Source organism: Cheilinus undulatus, linkage group 2 (genome assembly GCF_018320785.1).
Source record: "Cheilinus undulatus linkage group 2, ASM1832078v1, whole genome shotgun sequence".
NCBI lineage: Eukaryota > Metazoa > Chordata > Actinopteri > Labriformes > Labridae > Cheilinus > Cheilinus undulatus.
In genome coordinates, this window is record NC_054866.1 from 10256482 (window position 1) to 10279619 (window position 23138).

General features: G+C 38.9%; 1 protein-coding gene across 1 annotated transcript; it reads left to right on the forward strand.

The window, feature by feature from the left end:
• The first annotated feature begins 313 nt into the window (after positions 1-313).
• zgc:162193 (TRPM8 channel-associated factor homolog) lies at positions 314-19790 on the forward strand. Its single transcript, XM_041801892.1, has 13 exons — positions 314-407; positions 3470-3553; positions 3830-4492; positions 6600-6816; positions 7008-7299; positions 9498-9796; positions 9918-10092; positions 11321-11415; positions 12554-12764; positions 14476-14712; positions 17111-17334; positions 17425-17538; positions 17699-19790. Exons 3-13 carry the CDS (start codon positions 3849-3851, stop codon positions 17939-17941), a joined length of 2751 nt encoding a protein of 916 aa, XP_041657826.1. The 5' UTR covers positions 314-407; positions 3470-3553; positions 3830-3848; the 3' UTR covers positions 17942-19790.
• Positions 19791-23138: the final 3348 nt, after the last annotated feature.

Sequence of the window (23138 nt, forward strand, 5' to 3'; positions counted from 1 at the left end):
TGATGTTGTCTAAAACTATCAAAAAACTACTTTAAGGGGAACTTTTTTGTATCTCCGAAGGTATTTCAGTCAAATAGTGGTAAACAAGCCGAGGAGAGCTTTTTTTCGGAGTGTACCCGCGGTCCATCACGAAAACACGCTCGTGCGGAAACCTGACCACTTTGTCGTTCCCGTCAGTTTTCCGGGTTTGTGTACACAAAACAACCCGGCATCATAGCACTTTATTTGTTCACGCATGTCCTTTTATTGAATTTTCCCCTAACTTAAGAGGACTCTAGTTATCACATTCGTATTTTTTTTACATTTTCACAGTGTCTTCTTTAATGTCCCGCTAGTGACGCACCTATGTGCTCCTCCACCCTGTCGCTCACACAAGAGTGAAGAAAGGTAAACATCAAAAATACAAGGTAAGAAACTAGAACATTTTAAACACACTTTACTTACCGAGTTAAGCTGAATGCTTTTCCGTTTTCAACTAAGTTTTATTAAAGAGTTATAGTCGTCGGTTATCTTCCCATGTTATCACCAAACGACATGTTTGATGTCTGACTTATGAATAAAACTGCCTCCTGTAAAACAGGACGGTCAGGTTTTGGTCAGCCACGATGACTAATTTTCAGACACAGCTTCTTTTTTTAAAAATTTAGTATTAAGTTATTTTATTTTGAAAGCACCAAATAACTCCCCAACAGCCACTTTGAACTTAAGATGTGTGTTTTACGTTCATGCAGGTTTCTGGCTGAATATGATACACTTTCAAAAACATAAATGTTTGAATCAATCAATCCGTTTTCATATGGAATCTATAATATAAAACGAAATATTATAGAAAGTTTAAGAAGTTCAAATATTTAGATGTCTAACCAACAACACTTAAACATAGGATGGAGTATAATATTTTATATTTAATATTTTGTTATTTATTATATTTTTTTTTTTCCTGATTCACCATCAAACAAAACATATTTAAGATCGTAAAATTAAAAGAATCAGATGTAATTTTTTTCCCTTTGTAATGAGTTATTTCTCAGCTGTCTGTCAGTAGGAAACACATTTTAAATCCATCATGGAATCAATAAATTTTATACCAATCTGATCCATAAGGAGCCTCAGCTTTGATCATTGGCCTAACCATTAAATAATCAGGCTAATAGATTATCGTATAATAAAGTATTTGCTTGTTAAAAGAGTGTCTGCATGTTTTTTTTAATAAACTGCAGGTTTCTCTTCATTTTCAGGTGTTTGTGATCCCACACTGAGACCAAACACTGTAAACGTGGATATTTTATTACAATATAGTGCAAATGTAGGCAGACACAATCAGCTGTTTATGCCTCCTGGCAGTTGATTGATGATCAGCCCTCACCGACATCATGAACTGACGTTGCTTTATGTGACGCTGCAGGGGGAAGGACGTCTCGTGGGCCGTTAAACGTTGGTCTTTGGTCTTCAGTCCTTCACTTTGATTCCTTTAGACTTTTCATGAGTCTCTGGTGAGAGGGCATTGAGACTCAAGGAAAAGAATCAAGCCACAGATCCAAGCCATAAAATAGAGGAGGTGAGATGCAGCCTTTGATACGTATAGAATGGCCTACTAAGATTCCATGGTCGCCGTGACTCTTCTAAGAGTCAGAGAGAGAGAGAGAAGAGGTGAAATGTCTTTAAGAATTTGGAACCAGTCCAGTTGCCACTTGATCAGGGTTGGATAGATTACCAGTTGTTCATCTTTGAAAAAAGACGTTTTTATATCTGTAATTTCAGATATGTTACAAGGAAAAGATGTTGCTACCTTTGATTCAGCAAAATTGTAAATTTCCACTTTACACACATCTTCCATTAGAGGATAATGGAAATTTATTTCTTTTTTTCTAAGCACAATGTAAAGTTTTTATTATGTTTGACACAGTGAGAACAACAGAAATATAAAAAGAAACAAAAAGTGCATCAAAATGCATCAATAATCGATTAAGACTCAAATTTTAGCCCCATGAATCGTAATCCAATCCTGAGGTGCCTAAAGATTCCCACCTCTACTCCCAGGCCAGATGGGATATATAAATCCTCCAGTGAGTTCTGGGTCTTCCTCAGGATCTCCTCCCAGTTGGATGCGCCCGGAAGACCTTCACAGGTAGGCGCCCAGGAGGCATCCTGATAAGATGCCTGAACCACCTCAGCTGGCTCCTTTGGATGTGCAGCAGTTCTACTTTGAGATCCTTCCAGATATCCGGGCTTGTCACCCTATGTCTAAGGCTGAGCCCAGCCACCCCTCTAAAGGAAACTCATTTCGACTCCTTGTACCCATGCTCTCATTCTTTCGGTCATTACCCAGAGTTCATGACTATGGGTGAGGGTATGGACATAAAATGACCGGTAAGTCTTTGTTTTGCTTTACGGCTCAGCTCCCTTTTCACATTGGTACGGTACTGCGCCTGCAAACTGCTGATTCTGCACCAATCTCCCTGTCAGTCTCACTGCCCATTCTACCCTCATTTGTGAACAAGACCCCGAGATACTTGAACTCCTTCACTTTGGGCAAAGAGTCACTCCCCACCCGGAAGGAGCAGTCCACTGTTTTCCAGCAGAGGACCATGGCCTCAGACTTGGAGGTGCTTATACTTATACCAGCCGCTTCACACTCAGCTGTAAAACGCCCCAGAGCCTGCTGGAGGTCCCCAGCCGAGGAAGCCAACAGAACCACATCATCTGCAAAATGAATTAGTTGACCGACTCGTAAATCCTGTACCGGCTAATTTGATGAACATGTAACTGTTTAATTGTTTAACATTCTCTTGAAGATATGCATCAGATATACAGTCTGAAATTATGTGAAAATATTTCTTGTTTATTTAAAGAATTTGGGATCCCCTGTCAGTGTCTTGTGGCCCCCAAGGGGCCCCACCCCTACGTTGAGAACCAGTGATCTAATGGAAGTCACAGTTATAAATTGGATGGTTTTTTTTTTCATAACCATGTTGTTTGGTTTGTAATTTTAGTTTTAATTAAATATTTTTACAATTCCTTTACCTGCAGGTGCATACAGAAAAAATACATAACACACCACCTGATTTAAACTGTTCTAAAGGAATTCAACCAAAAATATGAGCAAACTTAAAACAAATTTATCATAGGCTTCTTTCAGAGGTCAAAAATAAAACATTTGCTGTTTTAATCCCAGTTAAACTGTGTTCAGTGCTCTCAGCATCCACAAATATTGACACATGCCGACTGAATAAACCGGTTTATTAAACAGTCTCACCCTGGGTGTGTCTGACCTCATGTGTAGGCAGTGGCATATTCACACAGTGAGAATGTTGACAGACCGGAGTTATTTACCCTGGCTAGCTTATGGAGTTTTATGTTGGTCAACATTAAAAGTCTGTCACTGGGTTGTACCTGCTGAACTACCGCCTCCTGTTCTCATTTCTCCTGACATGATATCTCATTTGTTTTCCCTCCTCTGCCCTGTCAGGTTGTGTCGTTAGTGGATTGCCTGTCTGGTATTCAGCTGTGCTGCAGTCATATAATACGAGCTGAGAGACGACTGAACATCCAGGTAAAGACACTTATTCTGTGGTTTTTGGTCATTTTTATTTGTCCAGAGAGCAGTTTTGTCATTTTTTTCTCTCCTTTAGATATTTGGTTATTGGGAGTGTTTTAAAAGCGTGTCAGCTATTAGCTAAATGTTTTGTTTTAGTCTCTGTTCTCGCCTCTCTTCTCCCCACAGGACAATCACCTGACAAAGCTTACATATGTTTAACTTCAGTAACCACAGTGTCTGACATCCACTGTAACACTTTGTTGTTTGGCATCCTCTGCCTTTGCCTTCCAGACTTTCAATCCTTCTCACCATGTCGCAGCCCATCCATAACCACCATGAAGGAGCCTACGTCTCTCTGATGAGAGGCATGAGAGAGCTGGACCTCTGCGGCCCTTGCAACCCCAGTGACCTGGTGCTGATTGGAGACCATGCTTTTCCTTTAGCAATGAATAGCCAAGGCCAGGTCCTCATGGCTGCCTCCCTGTACGGTAAAGGAAGGATAGTAGTCCTGGGTCATGAAGGCTATCTGACCACCTGTCCTGCTCTGGTAGAGAGCTCTTTGGTCTGGCTTAGAGGAGAGGAATCTGAAAACCAATCTGTAGGGGTCCACAAGAATGTCAAGGCGGTCGCTGATAATCTCAGCAAATCCAGCTTCCAAACCAAAGTTGTGGGCGACTTTAATAAAAGTTTGGGGGTCGGCGTGTATGTGACCGATGCCTACAGCGTGGGTAAAGATGTGAAGGAGCTGGTGGCTTTCATGAAAGCTGGGGGAGGAGTGCTGATAGCGGGGCAGGCGTGGGATTGGGCTAAGAAGCACCCGAAGAAGAACACGCTGCTTCTGTTTGAGGGCAACAAGGTGTCTGGTGTGGCAGGGATCTACTTCTCTGAGCATGAAGGTGTGGCAGAGTGCATCCCTGTGCATCCACAGATCCCAGCTTCCTGGATGGCTGTAGTGTGAGTGAATGCTTTAGCTTCCTGAGACATACTAAATATTACTTTAAAAAGAGGCTAATCTTTATCACTGTAGGAATCTACTGCTACTTATGCATGTTACTTCATACAAAGAAGTGTATTGTTGTTCCTAAAATTCAATAAGATATACCTAGCTAGGATACTGTAAGTTAACACATGCAGCATCCCCTACAATACCATGTGATGCACTGTGATACAATCTGAAATGATCTGTCACTATGGTAAGGTTTGATACATCAATACTATTAAAATACAACAGGGTACCTTCACCCAATGTGATATGCAATACAACAAAACAAATATGATGCTACACAATTAAAATACAACAGAATACCATTTGATGCAATGTGATGCAATATATTACAATATAGTGCAATCAAAATCTGATTAAGAAAACGATTTCTAGAATACAACAGGATATAAAATGATATGATACAATATGATATGATGTGATACTACACGATAATACATGATTAAAGTAGGATTATAAAATAGATTTTCATACACTTTTATAAGACATGATACCAATATGATATGATAAAGTACAATACCATATTATATGGAATAATAGGATTAAAAAGAAATAGAAAGTTATGGTAATCATATGATTTAAATCAGTGGTTTTCAAACTTTTGTAGTATCCTGAAAGCCTGTGAGCAATGGAGTGCAATGCAGCTCAACGATGTAAGGTTTCTCCTCAGTCTTCCTATTTTCCTCTCTGTGGCTCACACTGAGATGAACAAGTAACAAGGGAAGAAGTAGCGCAGAGGATGACAAGGCACCAGGAGTGTCCTACCAGAAGACATTCTTAAGTTTCCTCCACTTTTCTCACCTCTGAATCTTGTAAGCTGGTTTTACTAAGTGGAGATTGTGATACTTGGATATTCTCCATATCCATTAATGAAATTTTATTGTCTGATGCTGGAATGCTGCAATCTAATTGGAGCCGAAGCAGCCAATCAGAGTTTAACGACCCCTGAGTTCTCTGATTTGTCAACTTTGTTGCACAATTGTAACGCTGTGCACAACTTAAGCAAGCACACAGTGGAAGTTGAGCATGGACATAATGGGCAGATTTTGAGAGGAGAGAAGGTTTGAGCAAGCGCACTGTGGTCTGCCAGCGAACGGAGGAAGAGTTTATGAGAGAGCATAGAATGAAACTGAGCACAGGATAGATTCTTATTTGCTCAACCTTAAAGTTTTTCTGTGCTCAAGTCTAATTTTTCCTCAAAGTATGATAAGTTTACTTGCACATTATGTTTTTCTGTGCTCAAAGTTTACCATTGCTCATTCAGGGCAGGATAGCCTTGGCCACGCTCCTTCCTTTGCAACATCCTACCAGTGTGAGCTGTTTTTTTCTGCTGCTGCCTCAATCAAGACAAAATACAAATCAAATCTTGATATTGAAAATGAACTGAGAGTGGCAGTCTCACAACGGCACCCAAGACCTGAGAATCTGCTAAAGGGGGACCCAGCAGAAAAAGCTTGGGAACCACTGCTGTGCAATATGATATGCTACAAGTAAAATATGGTAGGATACTGTACAATACTACAGACACAAAACGATATGACAAGACAGGAACCTTGTAATATAACATAAAATGTACAATACGATGCAATATGGTAGATATGAGTTGATATAGGTCAAATTAGATAAGATAGATACTTTATATTATTATCAATATGGAATACAGTTGAATATGACTGAAATATGATTCAAATCCGATTAAGATATGATAGGATACCATAAGATATGATTTTCGATGCATTCCACTGTGCTGCAATGAGATACAATTTTGATTGGATATAACACATTTTATTGTCTCTTTTGTGGCCTGTGCTGCTTACTTTACACAGTAGAATCAATAAATACAAAAAACAACACATGTAAACAAATTAGCATATTGAAAAACCATGAAACTTATAGTCCAACATCCTTAGTAGCACAAAAGTTCAGCTAACGAGCAGAGCAGTAATGATAATCACAACTATTTACATTGAATTTATGCATGCATTTCTAAAATTTGCTGCACATTAGACTATAATTCTGTAATTTAGACTGGAATTTTATCCCCTTCTTCACAAACAGGATTGGAAAGGATTTCCAGGATGATCTGGAGTGCCTACTGGAGGGGGTTAAAGAGTTTGACCTGCAGGGCAATGCCATCAGTTCTGAGATTCTGGTCCACGGCCCGCTGGCCTTTCCCATTGGGTCTACAGCTGATGGACGGGCATTCATAGCAGGGGCTTACTATGGGCAAGGACGCGTCATTGTGCTGACACATGAAGGACATCTGGGGCGAGAGGTAGAGTTTGAAACAACACATAAAATGTGAATAGGCTGCCTGTCATTGTTTTCAGTTTGGCATACAAAAATCTACCCCCATTATCTCTTTTCTGATATTCTGTCCAACAACAGTCAGCAGTCTAAGTTGCAGATGTGGCTATGTTTTGATTAACAAACCACATTTCCTTCAATCTTTCCTTTTATTTGCAGAGCCTGTCTACATTTTTTAGCAATGCCCTCCACTGGTTGGATGAAGGCCGTAACGGTGTTGTTGGTATCGGGCCAAAACATGCACTCAACAATTTTAGTAAATCAGGGTTAAAATGTGAATTATCCAACTTCAAAGACGACCTTAGTGTGTACGTTTGTACGACGTACAGCGATGCTCAAGCAGAGGAAATTCGAAACTTTGTGGCAGAGGGAGGAGGCCTGCTGATGGCTGGACATGCCTGGTACTGGGCGCAGACTCACCGTGGGAAAAACCCCTTAACAGACTACCCAGGTAAGATCATGAACTAAAAGTGTAAAAATAAGGAAATAATAATATAATATATGACAATGCAGAGCATATTTATGAAATTCCAGGGGATTCTGTCTGCATGTTATGACACAATGGATGTCATGTTGGAAGGAAATATGATATTCAGAAAATTACAAAGAAGCTGTTAAAAAGATTGTTGAAAACACATTTAACCCTTGTGCCCTCCTCAAATTTACTACTCCCTTGAGGATACCCTCAAGGCAAAAATGTACACGTACAGAACAATTGCCATTAAATCACCATATAACAATATTTTTTTTCAACTTTTTTTAAATAAATCTCTTTAACAACTTCAGACCTGCTCAAAACTACCAAGAATTTTAACCCTTTAAATGCCAATTTTATCATTTGAAATATTTCATTTTTTACCACAAAAACACAAAAGGTGGATTATTTTCCATAAAATTAATATGGAAAGATGTGGCTTTGGCAGATAAGAGACTTGGATGGGTCAAAAATTAGTGACAAAATTGATTTGATTGCATAAGTATTTTTTATTTAGTGCCAGCTTTAACTTGAGGGCACCCTCTGGACACCTTCGAGGCAAAAATGTACATGTGCAAAAAAAACCTATTAAATCAGCACACACCAATATTTTTTAAAACTTTTTTTTCATAAATCTCTTTAACAACTTCAGACCTGCTCAAAACTACCAAACATTCAATTATTTTCAAGATCTTAACCCTTTCAATACCAGTTTGATTATTTGATTTTTTTTATTTTTTACTGCAAAAAAACACAAAAAGTGAATTCTTTTCCATAAAATTAGAAGTAGAAAGAGGGGGCTTTGGTGCTGATAAGAGTCTTAGATGGGTCAAAGATCAGCAACAAAATTGATTTGATTGCATTTGTATTTTTTATGTAGTGTCAGATATACCCTCTGGACATCTTCAAGGCAAAAATGCCCCCATTGACTTCCATTAAAACCACGTTTTTTAATCTCACTGTCATTGCAGTTCAAAATCATGCATTCCTTAATGTCAGCATTTCAATGTGAAGAATATAGTGAAATTTGACATTTTTACCATATTCCTCCAGATTCAACCATTTACTCATTGTCGGCTCATGCACAAAATTCTTGTATTTTTGGCAGCTATATGATGGAGAGTTTTATGTGTGTGAGTATGGGGGTGTGTGAGAGAGAGAGCGTGTGAGTGATATAAGCATGCACTGATCATTTCAGGGGTGAAAAAGGGGCATCTTATAAAGGTTGTGTTTCATGTGTCTTTGAAGAGGTGAGTTGGAAAAAAAAACATGGCCTCCTGCCTTTGCTGTACTCAAAACAAAAACAGTTGTTGGGGAGTATATGCACCTGGCTGCTTCCCTAATGGTGAGTGGAGATGAGTCCTGGGATGGAGACCAGACTTACTCCTTCTAAGCTGTCCCCTCACTGTAAGAATGAGCAGGATCCTTAGGCCTTGTCCACACAGAGACGAAAACAATTTCAGTTTCATTTTAAAAATGTTTTCTGTAAACACGGGATTGTTTCAGGAGATGTCTGCGAAAACGCTGTGAAAATATATACCAAGCCTGTAAGTGACGTTGTAACATTGCCACGGAAATGCACAAAAAATGAGAGAAGAAGGTTATGAAGCATGCGAATAAAGACTTAGTTGGTGGGGAAAGTTGCGCTTCTCATCAGTGTAGACCATCAGTGGAGTGCCAAGCCCTTTAGGGCTTCCGTAGAAGAGAGAAAACATTGTGAATAAAAGCAATGGCTAAAATTTCATGATTTCTTTTAGACTTAAACTGGAGTGAAATGTTTTTAAGTTTGTTCAACATGAATTGGACTTAAATGTTTAGGGGAACACAACAATGACTAAAACATTCCTTTTGAAAATAATTTTTGTAAAATAAACAGTTTGTGCCACCACCATGAATGCAGAATTAACGGTAGTAGTGACTAGTGGTTGTTGTGGTGAGTAAAACAGATTTCAGGGAATATAAGGCATACAACAACACACAAATATGCAGTGTCCCTCCAAAAGTAGTATTTACTGCATGCTATTTTATTTCTGTATCAGCTCAGCTAAAGATTATATTTGCATTTTTTTTTTGGGGGGGGGGGGGGGGGGGCTCTCAGTTACTGCATAAAGCAGGAGTTAGAGTCATTTATATGGCTTTGGTTTTAATATCAGGTTTACTGTAATGTTTTTCAGGGAACCATATCCTAAACAAAATGGGCTTGAGCATAATGGGCTCAACAATCGGCGGAGGTTTATACAAGGCTCCTGAGCCCTGCAGAGCCAAAGAAATCTACCACTTCCGCCAGCTGCTGCGCCGCTTTGCCGGCCATGTTACCAATGGAGAAAAACTGAGCAAGCAGGAAGAGGGGTGTCTGAAAAAACTGGGCCAAGATTGTGCAGACTTCTTGCACATGAACGCTCATGACTGCTGCTCCTACACACAGGTGGTTTCCACCCTCACAGATCTCATAATGAAGTCAGGCATGCCTCAAGTGAGTAATCACAACAACATGGATCCTATGAAAATCATTCCAGTTTAAGGTTGAAATCGCCTATACTGGTGTGTTAGAGCAGCAACAATAGCACTCTAACAATGTCTGATTTTCTTAAAAGGTGTGTGACACCTGCCCTGTGAAGAATCCTAAAGACCACCTGCTCCTTAATGTGGCGCCAGAGGTGTACAAGGTCTGCCAAAATCCTGATGCCCTTCTGCCCCACCTCATCAAGGAAAATCCCATAATGCCAGTACTCTACGACCATGTCATCAAGATAGATGCTGACACAGCAGGTAAGGATTCACAAATATGTGCAACTTCAATACTGGACACAAACAATACACTATTTGCGCACTAAATCCAACATGTTGGGAGACTTTTTACATTAAACCCAGAGCTCATTACTATGTCTGGTTTATACTTGGAACAAGAAAAAAAAACATTTTGAAAACTTTGAGACCTCAGACATTTAAATGGCGGCATCTGGTGGTCAGCAATGAAACATCTCTGGAAGGAGAGGTAATTGCTAATAGGTGTGATAGGTGTGCCTCCAGCCATTATTCAAGGTCCAAATAAGTCATGTAGTCAGGTCTCTCTGATCTCCATCCACTCCCAGGTCATGTGTCCTTGATCATAAACCATGGCTTTAGATGTAAATAAATCCTCAAACTTTGACAGAGCTTTGACAGCAGGGAGATGCAGCCAACAGGCAGCACCATGCTGAATTGAGCCCCTACCCTCTGACTGGAGATTCAGATTATTAAAAAGATACAAAATTCTTTTATCACTTAACCCACTAAACAACTAAATTTAAAAATGATTAGGTATTAAATGTTTTATTTTACATCTGATATCTTTTAAGAGTGATCAGTTGTCCTAAACATGTTGTTGTATTTATGCATTTCATTGTTCCTTGCATCTGAATTTACATGAATGTGGTTCATGTTTTTACATGGCTGCAAAGCAGATTTCCCTTTGGAGGCAATATAGGTGATAGCTGTGGTAGTGCAAGCCAGAGCAAACATGCATGGCAGCTGCATGCTGCAGACAGCCCCCAAGTCTGAAACATGGGAGAGAAAAGGCCAAATGTGACTTGCAATTTTTGTTCCAACTCGTCTCCTTGTCAGTTCAGATGTGGTAGATTTTATAAGACATGCTTTTTTTTTCACCACAAATCAAAAAGTTGCTCCTCCATTTCTGAATTCCATTAAACTTTATCCTTCATGTTTACTATTGTCGCTGTGACTGTGGACTTCCTCATACTTCCATGTTAAATTTTAATGATTTCAGATCAGAGTGTTTCTGATCATCATCCATGTAGATCAGTGAGGGTAGAATCACTCCTAACACACCTCATGACACAGGAAACTCTGGCAAGATCATCTTGAGTCAGGCCCAAAATCAGTCTGATTATCCTGTAGTGTGTTCCAGGCTTTCACATAAAGAAAACATAAAATATATTAAATTAAATATAACTGCTGGATAATATTTGCTGTTATGTGTTTTTGTTGTGTGTGAAAGGAGGAGAAGAGTGGATCAGCACAGGTCTTTACCTCTCTCCTGGTATGAAGACCTACATGGCCTTGCCACCACAGATTGTCAACAAAGGATGGCAGGTATTGTATACAAAATGTAACAACTGTTGAGGCTATTGTGTTTTTGTCAAGTGGCTTAGAAAGCAGTAAACCTTAAAGTGCAAAAATGCAGTTCCATAATTGACCACTTGAGGCTCAATGGTACGTAACCCTGCCCTATAGACAAAAAATGATTTTGCAATAGCCACAATCATGCCCTTTGTCTTTCCAAAGCTTAGTTTTAATGCTTTCTGCTCTTTGATAATATGGGTCAGCAGTTCATTTAAGACACTCAAATAAGATTACCTGCATTTTGACATTTTTCCTTCATAGTCCATGATCGCACCAGGTGATCCTTGAATATGGAGACTTGTTGGTGTCACAACAGTCATAAAGTATGAGTGCACGACTGAACACAACTGAAACAAAGGCATGAGAAACTTCAGCTTTGATGGAAGACAGTACCCCTCAATGAAATGACACACCTGCAGACGTCTCTCTTTCTACTTCTTTCCTGCTCTCTCAGAACCTGCATGCAAAGTAGTCATCTTGAGGAAAACTAAACCTACTTTTCATCTGTTTTAGTCATCAAAGATCTATCATTGGCTAGTCTTAGTCTAGTCTTTCTCATAGAAAAAAATGCTGTCGTCAAACATTTTTAGTCAAAGTTTTAGTTGAAAACTGAAAACTGTAGGAAACTGATTGATATGACTCTAACGTAATCATCTTTGCTGATGATGCTGCCTTTTTGATTTTATAGATTTTCAGAAGGCTTTTTAGACTTAAAAGAGCCACAGCTTAACATGAAAGAGCCACATGTGGCTCTAGAGCCACAGGTTGAGTACAACTGGTTTAGTTTAATTAATAATTCATTTGTATCAAGGACAATGTACAAAATTACCATCAGACTCAAAAAGAGAAAAGATCCTTTGTTCCAGATCTAGCACACTAGCTGATTTCCATCTGTAGTCCCTGGGCAGGTAAATAACATCAATAAATCCCCATTCATTCCCCATTAGACTGCATACTAAAATACCTGACGCTGCTCGTTTCTCTAATGGCTGAATGTGGCCACAGACGGACATGAGTGCAGTGCCACTTTGTTGATATTGTTAAACAGCATCTCAGGAGGACACATTTTCTAGGTAACATTTTCAGTAACACACTATGCCATCCGCAGGTCCAAATTGGCTGCCAAACAGACCGTCTCAAGTCTGATGTGCTGAAGAGAGCTCCCTGTGTTCATGAGAGATTCCCCGTGAACTCACCAATGATGCTTGTGTGGAACCTGTGGGGGGGACTCATCTACCTGGTCGCCCCACCCAAAACTAAAGCGGAAGGACTCGAAGTCAAAGTGCAGATAGCTGTACCTGCGCCATACTATAAAGCTGGTGAGTCTGGTTGGTGATGTATGTGCTTGCAACTGCATAGGGCAGTTGTTCTTAACCTGGGGTCAGAACCCCCTGGGGATCATTAAGACATAGAGAGGGTGTTACCAGATGCCTTGAAAAAACTAAGAATATTAATTAAATGATTCAAACTGTATATTTTACCAATTTTTATGAAAGTTTGTGCATTAAAAATTAGTTAAATGCAAAATAAAAACATGGTAACTTGGTGAGATTTATGTTGAAACCAAAGTAATGTTTAAAAAATCCGTAAAAATTAAGTCTGCACACAGTTCTGCTCACAGAATTGGCTGGGCCCCTGACAAACCAGATATTGGGCCCTCTCCAGTTGTTTCCCATTTATTGATGATATCAGTACATGTGTGTTTTATCAGTAGCATTGGTGCTAGCGTCCTGGCTAACATTTACCTCATTTTGGAGCTGATTAAGTGTTTGAAACTATTATTGGGTTCTTATGTTGAAAGTATTTATTTTTGCCACTTTTTAACCACTTTCCTGCAACAATTTTGCTGCTATAACTCGCCATTTTTCATCAATTTAGAGCAATTTTTGCCCTATTTTGGCTCTTAATCAATTTTTGCCACTTCATACCAATTTTGCCACATTTTGAGTTTTCATTGCTTCCGCCCTCCATTTTTGCCACTTTTAAGCTGTTTCTGCCACTTTTTAATCCCATTTCACCACCCTCTCTGCCCATTTCTTCTAGTTTAAAGCCTTTTGGTCACTTTTAAACCCTTTCCACCATTTTTCTGCCCATTTTGCCACTTCTAAACCAATTCTTGCTACTTTCTGAGTTTTATTGCATATGTTGACCCATTATTGCAACTATTAACCCCTTTCCACCACCTTTTACATTCATTGTAACCACATTTCACGTCATGCCCATTTTTACCAGTTTAACCAATTTTAGCCAATTTCTGCCCATTTTTCTGCCTCTGTTAAACCAGTTACCAGTTTGAACCAATTTCCTCACTTTTTAATCCCATTTCACCAGCTTTTCCACCCATTCTTGCCACTTTAAACCCATTTCTGCTACTTTTCAATCCTATTTCACCACCTTGTTCAACAATTTCCTCCACTTTAAGCCAATGTTAACACCTTTTACAACTGTCTATGGCTTTTTTCTCCACTGTTACCCATTTTGGCTTCTTTTTGCCTATTTTTTGCCACTTTTAATCGGTTTCTGCTTCTTTCAAAATCCCATTTCAACACCATATCTGCTCATTTTGCCATTTTTAACATATGTTAATTATGTTTTTATGAAAAGGGAATTACATTTTTAAGATGGCTGTATAGTATGGCACAAATGAATACAAATAGATACTTGGTTATCACAGCTTAACTTCACAATGGATCATGACTCCATGGGCCCCCAGTTTGTCTGGGCCCCAGAAGCTTTCTCCTTTATCCCCCCATATGGACGGCCTTATCTACACATGACTATTTTTGAATGTGCATGGCTGTGTTCAACCACCTACAGGTTCAGTGGAGGTCCCTGGTCTCTGCCACCTTTATTTTGGGGAGAACCCCTGGCATAGGGGGTGAGATGTTTTAATCATCCAAGGTAGAACTGATGCATTTGATTGTTTTGGATTTTATCTGTGTGAAAAGATTCTTCAGGCCAAAGTGAACAAAATCGTTAAGTTAATCTCTTCACATTTTTTAACCTATCCTTTCCTTTTTTTCTTTCCAGGCGTGACAACTCCAGATCAGTGGTCACTGCTGCGTACGGCTCCCTCACCTTGGGCAGAGTTGGAGTTTGCCAACATCATCCTGACTGTACCCTCTGATGTTGTCCGGGACCTGGACCGCCCTGATGAGTTAGCAGTGCTCTGGGATGACATCATGAAGGGCATCGCTGACCTGGCTGTCATACCTCATAAATTTAAACGCAAAGAACGCTTTGTGGCAGATGTGCAGATTTCCCACGGTAAGTTTGGATTTTACACTTTTACAGATTTCTAAATTTGATTTGTTTCCCGTTAGTATGATCATCAACATACCACCCACAGCTTCCTGTATTGCCCCATTATTATTAAATTCTGAAAATGTGAGGAGAAAAAAACGTGTTGTCTTTTTTGTACCAAACTATTTTGCAGCTTCTTAGATTGATTTCACTATCAGAGTCTTTAAGTCAGGCATATTTTGGAAGAAAACAGGAATATTTAAACAATACATAAAAAGTCATGTTAATCATGAGTTCTGTAAGCTCTCATGCATGTGGAATCTCCACTGTGAAATCATTACTACAGTTAGCAGGTCTGTGGTCTGGTATCAGGCTTAGAGGCTTATGCCAAAAATCTGTCTGTTGTCTCCCTTTTAAAAATCTGTCAAGTGTGGAAAATGTTCTTATATGTAGCCAGCATAAGAAATCTAAATAAAGTGATTTATACTGAAGCTCAGATATTTTGTACACTGCAATTTTGATCTGAGTCTGATCTGATTTTTGAATCGGGCCATATTTCAGCCTGATCATGTGGTGCTTGTTGACAGGAGGGCATAAATAAGAATCACAGCTCAATCAGCTGCTCTTGACTAGTCAGATTGATATTTTATGAGCTTGATATGTTAATCATATGACTGCAAACACTTGTACAGTGAAAGCAAAGCAACAACTAGATACACACATTTAAGACATATATTCTAGTGTAAACTGTCAGACAGCATCTGAAACACCATGATAATGGCAGAGACGCGCATCTGATGTGCCTTCCCCTTATATGATGAAGATACACTATATGGACAAAAGTATTTGGCCACCTGACCATTGCACCAACAGGAACTATAATGACATTTTCTTCAAATACATGTACGTTAATATGGAGTTGTAGCCACAACTCTACTCTTATCAGAAAGCTATCCAGTTCTGTGGTAATTTGTGGCCATTCAGTCTATGAGCATTTATGAGGTCAGACACTGATGTTGGACCAGAAGGCCTGGTTGGTAATCCCCATTCCAGTTAATCCAAAAGGTGCTGTACAGGCCAGTCAAGTTCTTTCACACTGATTTATCAAATCATGTCTTTGTAGTCCTTGCTTTGTGCACTGAGGCATAGTCATGTTGGAATAGAAAAGAGATTTCCCCAAACTGTTGCCACAAAGTTGAAAGCATAGCATTAATCAAAATGTCTTGGTATGCTGAGACATTAGGTTTGGCTATCACTGGAGATAAGGGGCCTAGCCCAAACCCTGAAAAACAGCCCCATACCATTATCCCTCCTCCACCAAACTTCACAGTTGGCACAATGCAGTCAGACAGGTAACATTCTCCTGGCATAAGCCAGCCTTTCCATCAGACTGACAAAAATTGAGGCATCAGTCCACTGAACATGCTTCCTCTGCTACACAGTCCAGTGTCAGTGTGCTTCACACCTCACACTTGGCATTGGACTTGGTGATGTGAGGCTTGTGTGCAGCTTCTTGACCATGGAAAACCAAATCTAGAAGCTCCCACCGCACAGTTTTTGCGTTTGTGCAAGTCTAGAACTTTTTAGTTGACAACTTTTACACACCATGCACCCTATCAGTTGTTGACCCCGCTTTGTGATTTTACATGGTCTTCCGCTTCATGGCTTAGTTGCTGTTGTTCCTAAACGCTTCCACTATGTAAAAACATCCCCTACTGTTGACTGTGGAATATCCAGTAGGGATAAAATTTCACAAATCGCCTTATTGTACAGGTGGCATCCATCCAGTACCAAGCTTAAAGTCCACGAACTCTTCAGAATGGCCCTTTTTGTATCACAAATATTTGTAGATGGAAACTGCCTGGCTAGATGTTTGATTTTAAACCTTTGGCATCAGGTCTGATTGAAACACCTGAATTCAATAATTAACAGGTGTGGCCAAATACAAGTAGAGGAAATAAATGAGTGGGAAATGTTTCTAGACCCCCAGCTGACAGAAGGTTATTGTGATTAACTAATGCTAACAAAACAAAAAAGACTAAAATGTAAAAGTCATTCTCTAAAATAAAAAACAGAACTAACTAAAACTGTAATGTGAGTTTACAAAACATACAAAGAGAAAATCCTGGTTAATATACCCTCAGTTTTAGTCTTTGACAGGAGCATACACACCCTTCATGTATCAGACATGTTCTCCTTTCTGAGGTTTTGAAACAGAACTAAAAGAAACTTGCTGTCAAAGGAAGGCCTGTTATTTCTTGAGACAAGCAAACAAAAAGTCAAGATTTAAAAAAAAAAGAAACGACAACAACCAAATTTTCTGTTTATGATAGAAAAACAGAGTTAAATAAAATATATGGATGTATGTTTGTTAAGTGTTTAGTGCTTCTGCTGAACCTTGCCAAACTATTTCTCCTTCCAGGTTGGATGCACGCAGGATATCCCGTCATGGTGCACAGGGCCACAGCACGGGACATTGTCAGTGTCAACCATGCTAAAACTAAAGGCTTGTGGGGCCCCATCCATGAACTGGGACACAACCAACAGAGAGGCTGCTGGGAATTCCCACCACACACCACAGAGTGTACATGCAACCTGTGGTCTGTGTATGTGCATGAAAATGTGCTGGGGCTCACCAGGGACAAGGTAGGGTAGCTGAGACGTGTTTTGTCGTACCAAACAAGAGATGATTGGATAAAAGTATATGAAAGTCTTGAAGTTGTGTTTGTCATTTAGGCTCATCCAGGAATGACTCCGGATGGGCGAAACAAACGCGTTGAGGACTATGCCAAGGGGGGCAAGAAACTCAACACCTGGAGTGTGTGGACAGCTTTGGAGACGTACTTGCAGGTTAGCGACAGTTTTGCTCCTCGCTGTAAAGATACTTTCCCTTATTTTAGTCAGCATAAACAAAATATAAAGTCTGTTGAATACAAAGTACTGGATGAAAATTTGTAGAGATACCCCTGCTAATTTTCTCCACATTTCACCTCTGCTCTCTCTCACACAGCTCGAGAAGAAGTTTGGCTGGGATGCCTTCAAGAAGGTGTTTGCAGCCTACCACAAGATGAGCAACTTTCCAAAGGATAACCAGGGGAAGATGAACCTGTACGCTGAGACCTTCTCCCAGACTGTGAACATGAACCTCACTGCATTCTTTAAGTCCTGGGGCTGGCCCATAGTCAAAGAAACAGAGGAGAAACTTGCCAGTCTCCCTCTGTGGAGTGACCATCCCATGGTCAAGTATGACTGAGCTTCAAACTGTTGATGATTGAAGGCGTAAAGAAGTAGATGTTATGACAAAGTAATTCCTGACATTTTTGGGGCTTATTCACAAAGGCAGAGCAAGTTTCCTCAGAACAGTTAAACACAGAGCAGTAAGAATAGCATCAATCCAAATTAAGCAATTAAAACAACTTAATCAGCATGTATATAGGGTTTAAAATGAGCACATTCACTCTTTTCTATGGCACTAGCAACATACTCATTTTTGTCCTCTTAGGCATACAAGTCAAGCTTCCATATTAGTACTTCCATATTAGTACTCACTGTAGCATCCTGCTCTTACAGTGATAAAATTAAGGACTCAAATGCATCTTTGAATGTCTCATTTCATTCCCAGACAGCTCAGTTGACAGTCAAAAGTAATACACAGCATCTGACAGCAAACATTAAACTTTTTTGTTTTTTACAGTTTTTTAGTGATTTAGCAAAGATCAACAAAGTTGATCTATGAGATCAACTTTGATCTCCCCTTTCATCCCCACTGATGAAAGGGAGTGGGTGGAGAGGAACATTAGTATTAAAAGCAGGTCATTCTGAGAAAGGCTGTTAAGAAAGGCCTCCCCTGGTGCTTAAACCATATGTTTTGACAAAGCATGACACAAATGTTTTAACAAGACCACAGGAGACCATATTAAAAGGTGGGGAAACTGTATGATATTTTCCCTGCAAATAAAACAAGGTTATCATCCAAACAGGAAGTTAACTAACCTTAGTGTATGCACAACTTAAAGTAAAGAATAAAAATGACCAAAACTCTCTTGGCTTAATGCAGTGGTAACCTTTTTTTCCATTCAGTGCCCCCTACTTATATCTAAGCAGAGCGTGTGACACTGCTATAGGAAACCTCTTTTTAAGTAAGCTTGTTAATTAGGGGAAAGATGCTGTTTGGCCTCTGATAGTGCAATGAATCACACAACACTTGGAACAATAATCAGTGCAGTTTTTGCGATTTATTGTCAAAAATTGTCTGGTAATAACAAGTGCAAATATGCCAAATGAAAGACGCTACTGACTTATGTGATATTGTGCAACACTGTTATCAACTGGACTTTTATTCTAGTTTCATTTATTTGCATTGGAAAGGCAGACTTTTCTTCAAATAAAGACATACGTATTAGATAACTGAAAATGTAAACTCTAGTGACGGAAAAATATGTGCAATATTTTAGCGAAATGACTACTAAGAATTTAGAGACTTATTGAGTTCACTGACATTTTTCCTTTTTGATTGTACTCATATTTTAAATGTATTTTTTGCAAATTTAAAGAAAGGTGCAAAGGGTTGAAATGGATAGACATGGTTAAACAGATACATTTAGTGTGTAAATGAAGAATCCCACAGAGGAATAAATGCATTTGTAAAATACTTGAAACCAAAGTAAGAAACTGAGAGGTCAAATAAAAAAGTTTCCAACCTTTAATTTTGAAAATAAAAATGCTGTTTGATTTTGGAAAACAGCACAAATACTCATGCCTCAGTGAAAGCCATAGCTTCTTATTTGTCATAAACCTTTTACTTTATTCTTCTCGTCTCTGTCCTCAGCACTTTTCAAGAGATTTGTAGCCTGATTGGTATGAATTTTGGAAATTATTTTAGCTGATAGCAGATCAGTCATTCCTAACAGAAAGGGGTTGTGTTTCAGGTCATTACTCTGAAGCTTTTACAGATTTATTTTGATATATTTCTGATGTTTTGTTGTAATCTGCATTCTTCCTTTCTGCATACTTTCCTCTGGTGTCACATTTGATATACATACATTTCTCAGGCTATAAGAAAAGTCCAGGTTTTTAATTTTACTACACTGATATTTGCCTTAACTGTCAATGGAAAATACTCTAATAAAGATTTTCTTTACTAATTAGCTTCATTGTTTTATTTACCAAATGTTTCTTAAATGAGTGTGATCCATAAAATATGTGTTTATATGCATCAGATTCACATAAACCTAAATATCAGGTTAACACAAAACTAGCTTTTCTTAATACAGAATATTTAAGTGATGATTCACCCAGACATTTACTTTCATGAGCCAAATCACCACAGCAGGAACAACATACATACTTGAACCTTTGGAACAGTTAAAAGGAATGGGGTTTTAAGTAACTACCAATGACATTACAAATATGCTTGATTCTCATTTACATAGGGAATGGTCATTTGCATATTTCTGATCATTTTCAGTCACTTTATCAATAATAGGCAGCCACAAACCATTCCTCTTTGACATATGAAGTTGGTAAGAATGTCGAGGCCTCATTAGTGATAAGAGTGCAGGAATTGCACCAACAAAAAGCTATACATCAGTGATCATCAACTGGCGGTGCGGGAGGCACATCAGGCCCCCCACATCCTCTCATCCGGCCCCCAGAGCATCACCAAATTCAGAACATGTGCAGAGGAGAAGATATTTTGATTTATTTTTTTCAAATAAGTTCCTAACAGCTATTAAAACAGGTCTAAAAACAACTGAGATTGAAACAGTTTCAATTTCAGGAATGACTTTTTTTTTTCCAGAAAACTACTGGTCAGCCGTTACTAGCAATTATGATACATGTTAAACACAAATTTATCAGTCCATTCCTAATAAAGCTGGCATTTTCTGTGTCACTTTTAGCTTGATTATTCAGCTAAAATATCTCAATCGCCCCTTTGTGGCTGGCTGAGATAAATAGGACTGATTTCACTGTTAGAGCCTAACAATTGCAAATATTTGAAAGAAAACTAAAATATTGAAGCAAAAATATGTTAATGAGACCAATCAAGTGGAAGTGAACCCCCAGTTCAGTAACCTTGTGAAGCAGATGAATACACCTGTTTGTGCCTTTATTTATAGAGGAGGACTGGACAGAGTCATAAACAGGGATGAGAGAGTGGGGAAAGACATGGGGGAAAGGGTCACAGGCTGAATTTGAACCCAGGACGCCTGCATACATGGGGCACGCCTTAAACCGCTTGGCCATCTGCACCCTGAAAAAAACACAACTTCAAGCAGAAGTTAAGCAAATCACCTTTTTTCTGGGTTATGGTTCCCCCGGGGGGGGGCTCCCTCACACTTTGAAAACCACTGGTGTAAAATAAGACATTCCCAATCAAAAATGGCACATGTAATAGTTGAAAATATTGTTCCTCAATGTGCAGTTGGACAGAATTTAGAGATTTCACCATCTACAGTTCATAATATTAAAAGACTCAGAGAATCTGGACAAGTCTCTGCATTTTAGGGGCAAGGCTGCCTTGTTCTGTGATTAACAACATAGGCTCAGGAACACATCAACAAACCATTGTCAACACAGTACGCCACCACATTCACAAATGTAAATTAGGACTCTGGTTAGGAGAAAGCAGAGCATCAACTTCTCTGGGCCTATGCACAGTGATTGACTGACTAAAAGTGGAAAGTTGTGCTGTGGTCTAATTGATTAGAAATAATAGCTGCCAAGTCCTCCAGGCTAAAGAAGAAAAGTACCACCAGATAGTTGGCCAAAAGCCAGCATCTGTGACGGTGTGGGGGTATTAGTGCGATGGCATTTGTAACTTGCAAATCTATCAATACTATTACTTGTTATTTTCTAAATCCACAGAATATCGTTGGAAGATGTTGGACAGCGTTCCCTGCACAGTAGAAGGCTGGGTAAAATGTCTGCTCATATAACAAGACTTCCTGCTGACATGTGCTGTTTAGCAGACGACACAATGTTATTCAAGGCCTAAAGGGTGAGGGGGTTTATTTGCACTTGAATAAACATCTGTTTAAACAAAAAACTACAATGAACCCCTGGCAGTTATGGTTCAATAAGATATGCAACTGGTGGTCAGCGATAATACAGTGGTGGGTTATGAAGGTATAGCTCAATAGAAACTATGGTACAATTTTTCAGGACTTAACTTTTGGAAGAATTTTGCAACACACCTGCGCTCAGGTGTCTGGGGTTTTATTGTCAATATTGTAAAAGGTCTGTAACTTTTTTTTATTTTTTATTTTTGTTAAACAATCAGGTCTGCAGTCATCAATTTTGTGGTCAAACTTTGATTGATTATCATGTTTTAATGACATTTTGAATCAGGTCCTTGGTCATCACTTTTTTTGTCAAATTTTACAATAGCCCATCTTTTTTTTTTTGTTGGTGTTAGAGGAAGTTGTATTCAATATTTGTGCATTTCAGTCCTGCTTACAGAGGGGATCAACCTTAGACCACTGGGAAGTACATCAGGCCTACAACTGGCTGGCAGTCTCTCCTGTTTGAGCTGCTCTTAGCCAGATCAAAATATATTTGATCACCCAGAAAAATTCAAATGCACATCAGGACATATTAAGAGAGATTAGAGAGGATGGTTTTGATGACTAACTTTGTTATTCTTTATTAAATTAAATTAATAAAGCACCCGGATCCACAAATATTAACTTATGCTGTCTAGATAAACAGGTGTTTTTTTCAGGTGCATTTAAGGTGTAATGCTGATTCTGCTCACATGGAAGAAGAAGGAGCTTAAATAAACACAGACAGCTGATAGACAGGTGTTGTGACTTCTGTCCTGCCAGGTTTAATCCTCTGTTTAATCTCACTTTAGCTTCAGTTATTGGGCTGCGAAGACTGAGTCTATGTTTGTGTTGTCAAAACCTCCAAAAAGCCGTCCAGTAGTTTATGAACAGCGTTCCTCAGTTGCATTTGAAAGAAAGAGAGAGATTTCTACAGTCCATGATATTATCATAAGATTCAGAGAACCTGGAGAACTCTCTGCATGATAAGGGTAAAGCTGAAAACATGAAGCATTTTGCTTCAGGTGCAAATTCAAAATCTGTATATTATTATCAAAAAACAATGACATTTAGGTTGTTGTATTTGTACAATTTTGTATAAATACAAGGGTAACGTGTTCCACAGTGGTTTTCATTCCTGCATTTGTTGTTTTTTAAACATGCTGCAATCAGATGTGCTCTTGTATTGAATAAAGTTTATAAAAGGCAAAAATATGGCATGGATGTTCGAAATCACGAGTTTAAAGGGTCAAAAAAGAAGATTAAATTTGAAATCATGAGGTTAAAAGGTAAAAGTAAGAGATACAAGTCAAAATTGTGAGTTTCAAATGTCAAAATATGACATAAAATCTAAAAGTCTGAGTAAAAAAGAAAAAAAAATGAGATAAAATTCAAAATCAGGAGTTT

Bases quoted from the DNA above. Each gene is read 5' to 3' on its own strand.
- zgc:162193 (XM_041801892.1), top strand. From the start codon at position 3,849: ATGTCGCAGCCCATCCATAACCACCATGAAGGAGCCTACGTCTCTCTG. The intron at 7,300-9,497 runs GTAAGATCATGA...AATGTTTTTCAG, and splicing joins CCCCTTAACAGACTACCCAG to GGAACCATATCCTAAACAAA. The intron at 17,335-17,424 runs GTAGGGTAGCTG...TTTGTCATTTAG, and splicing joins TGGGGCTCACCAGGGACAAG to GCTCATCCAGGAATGACTCC.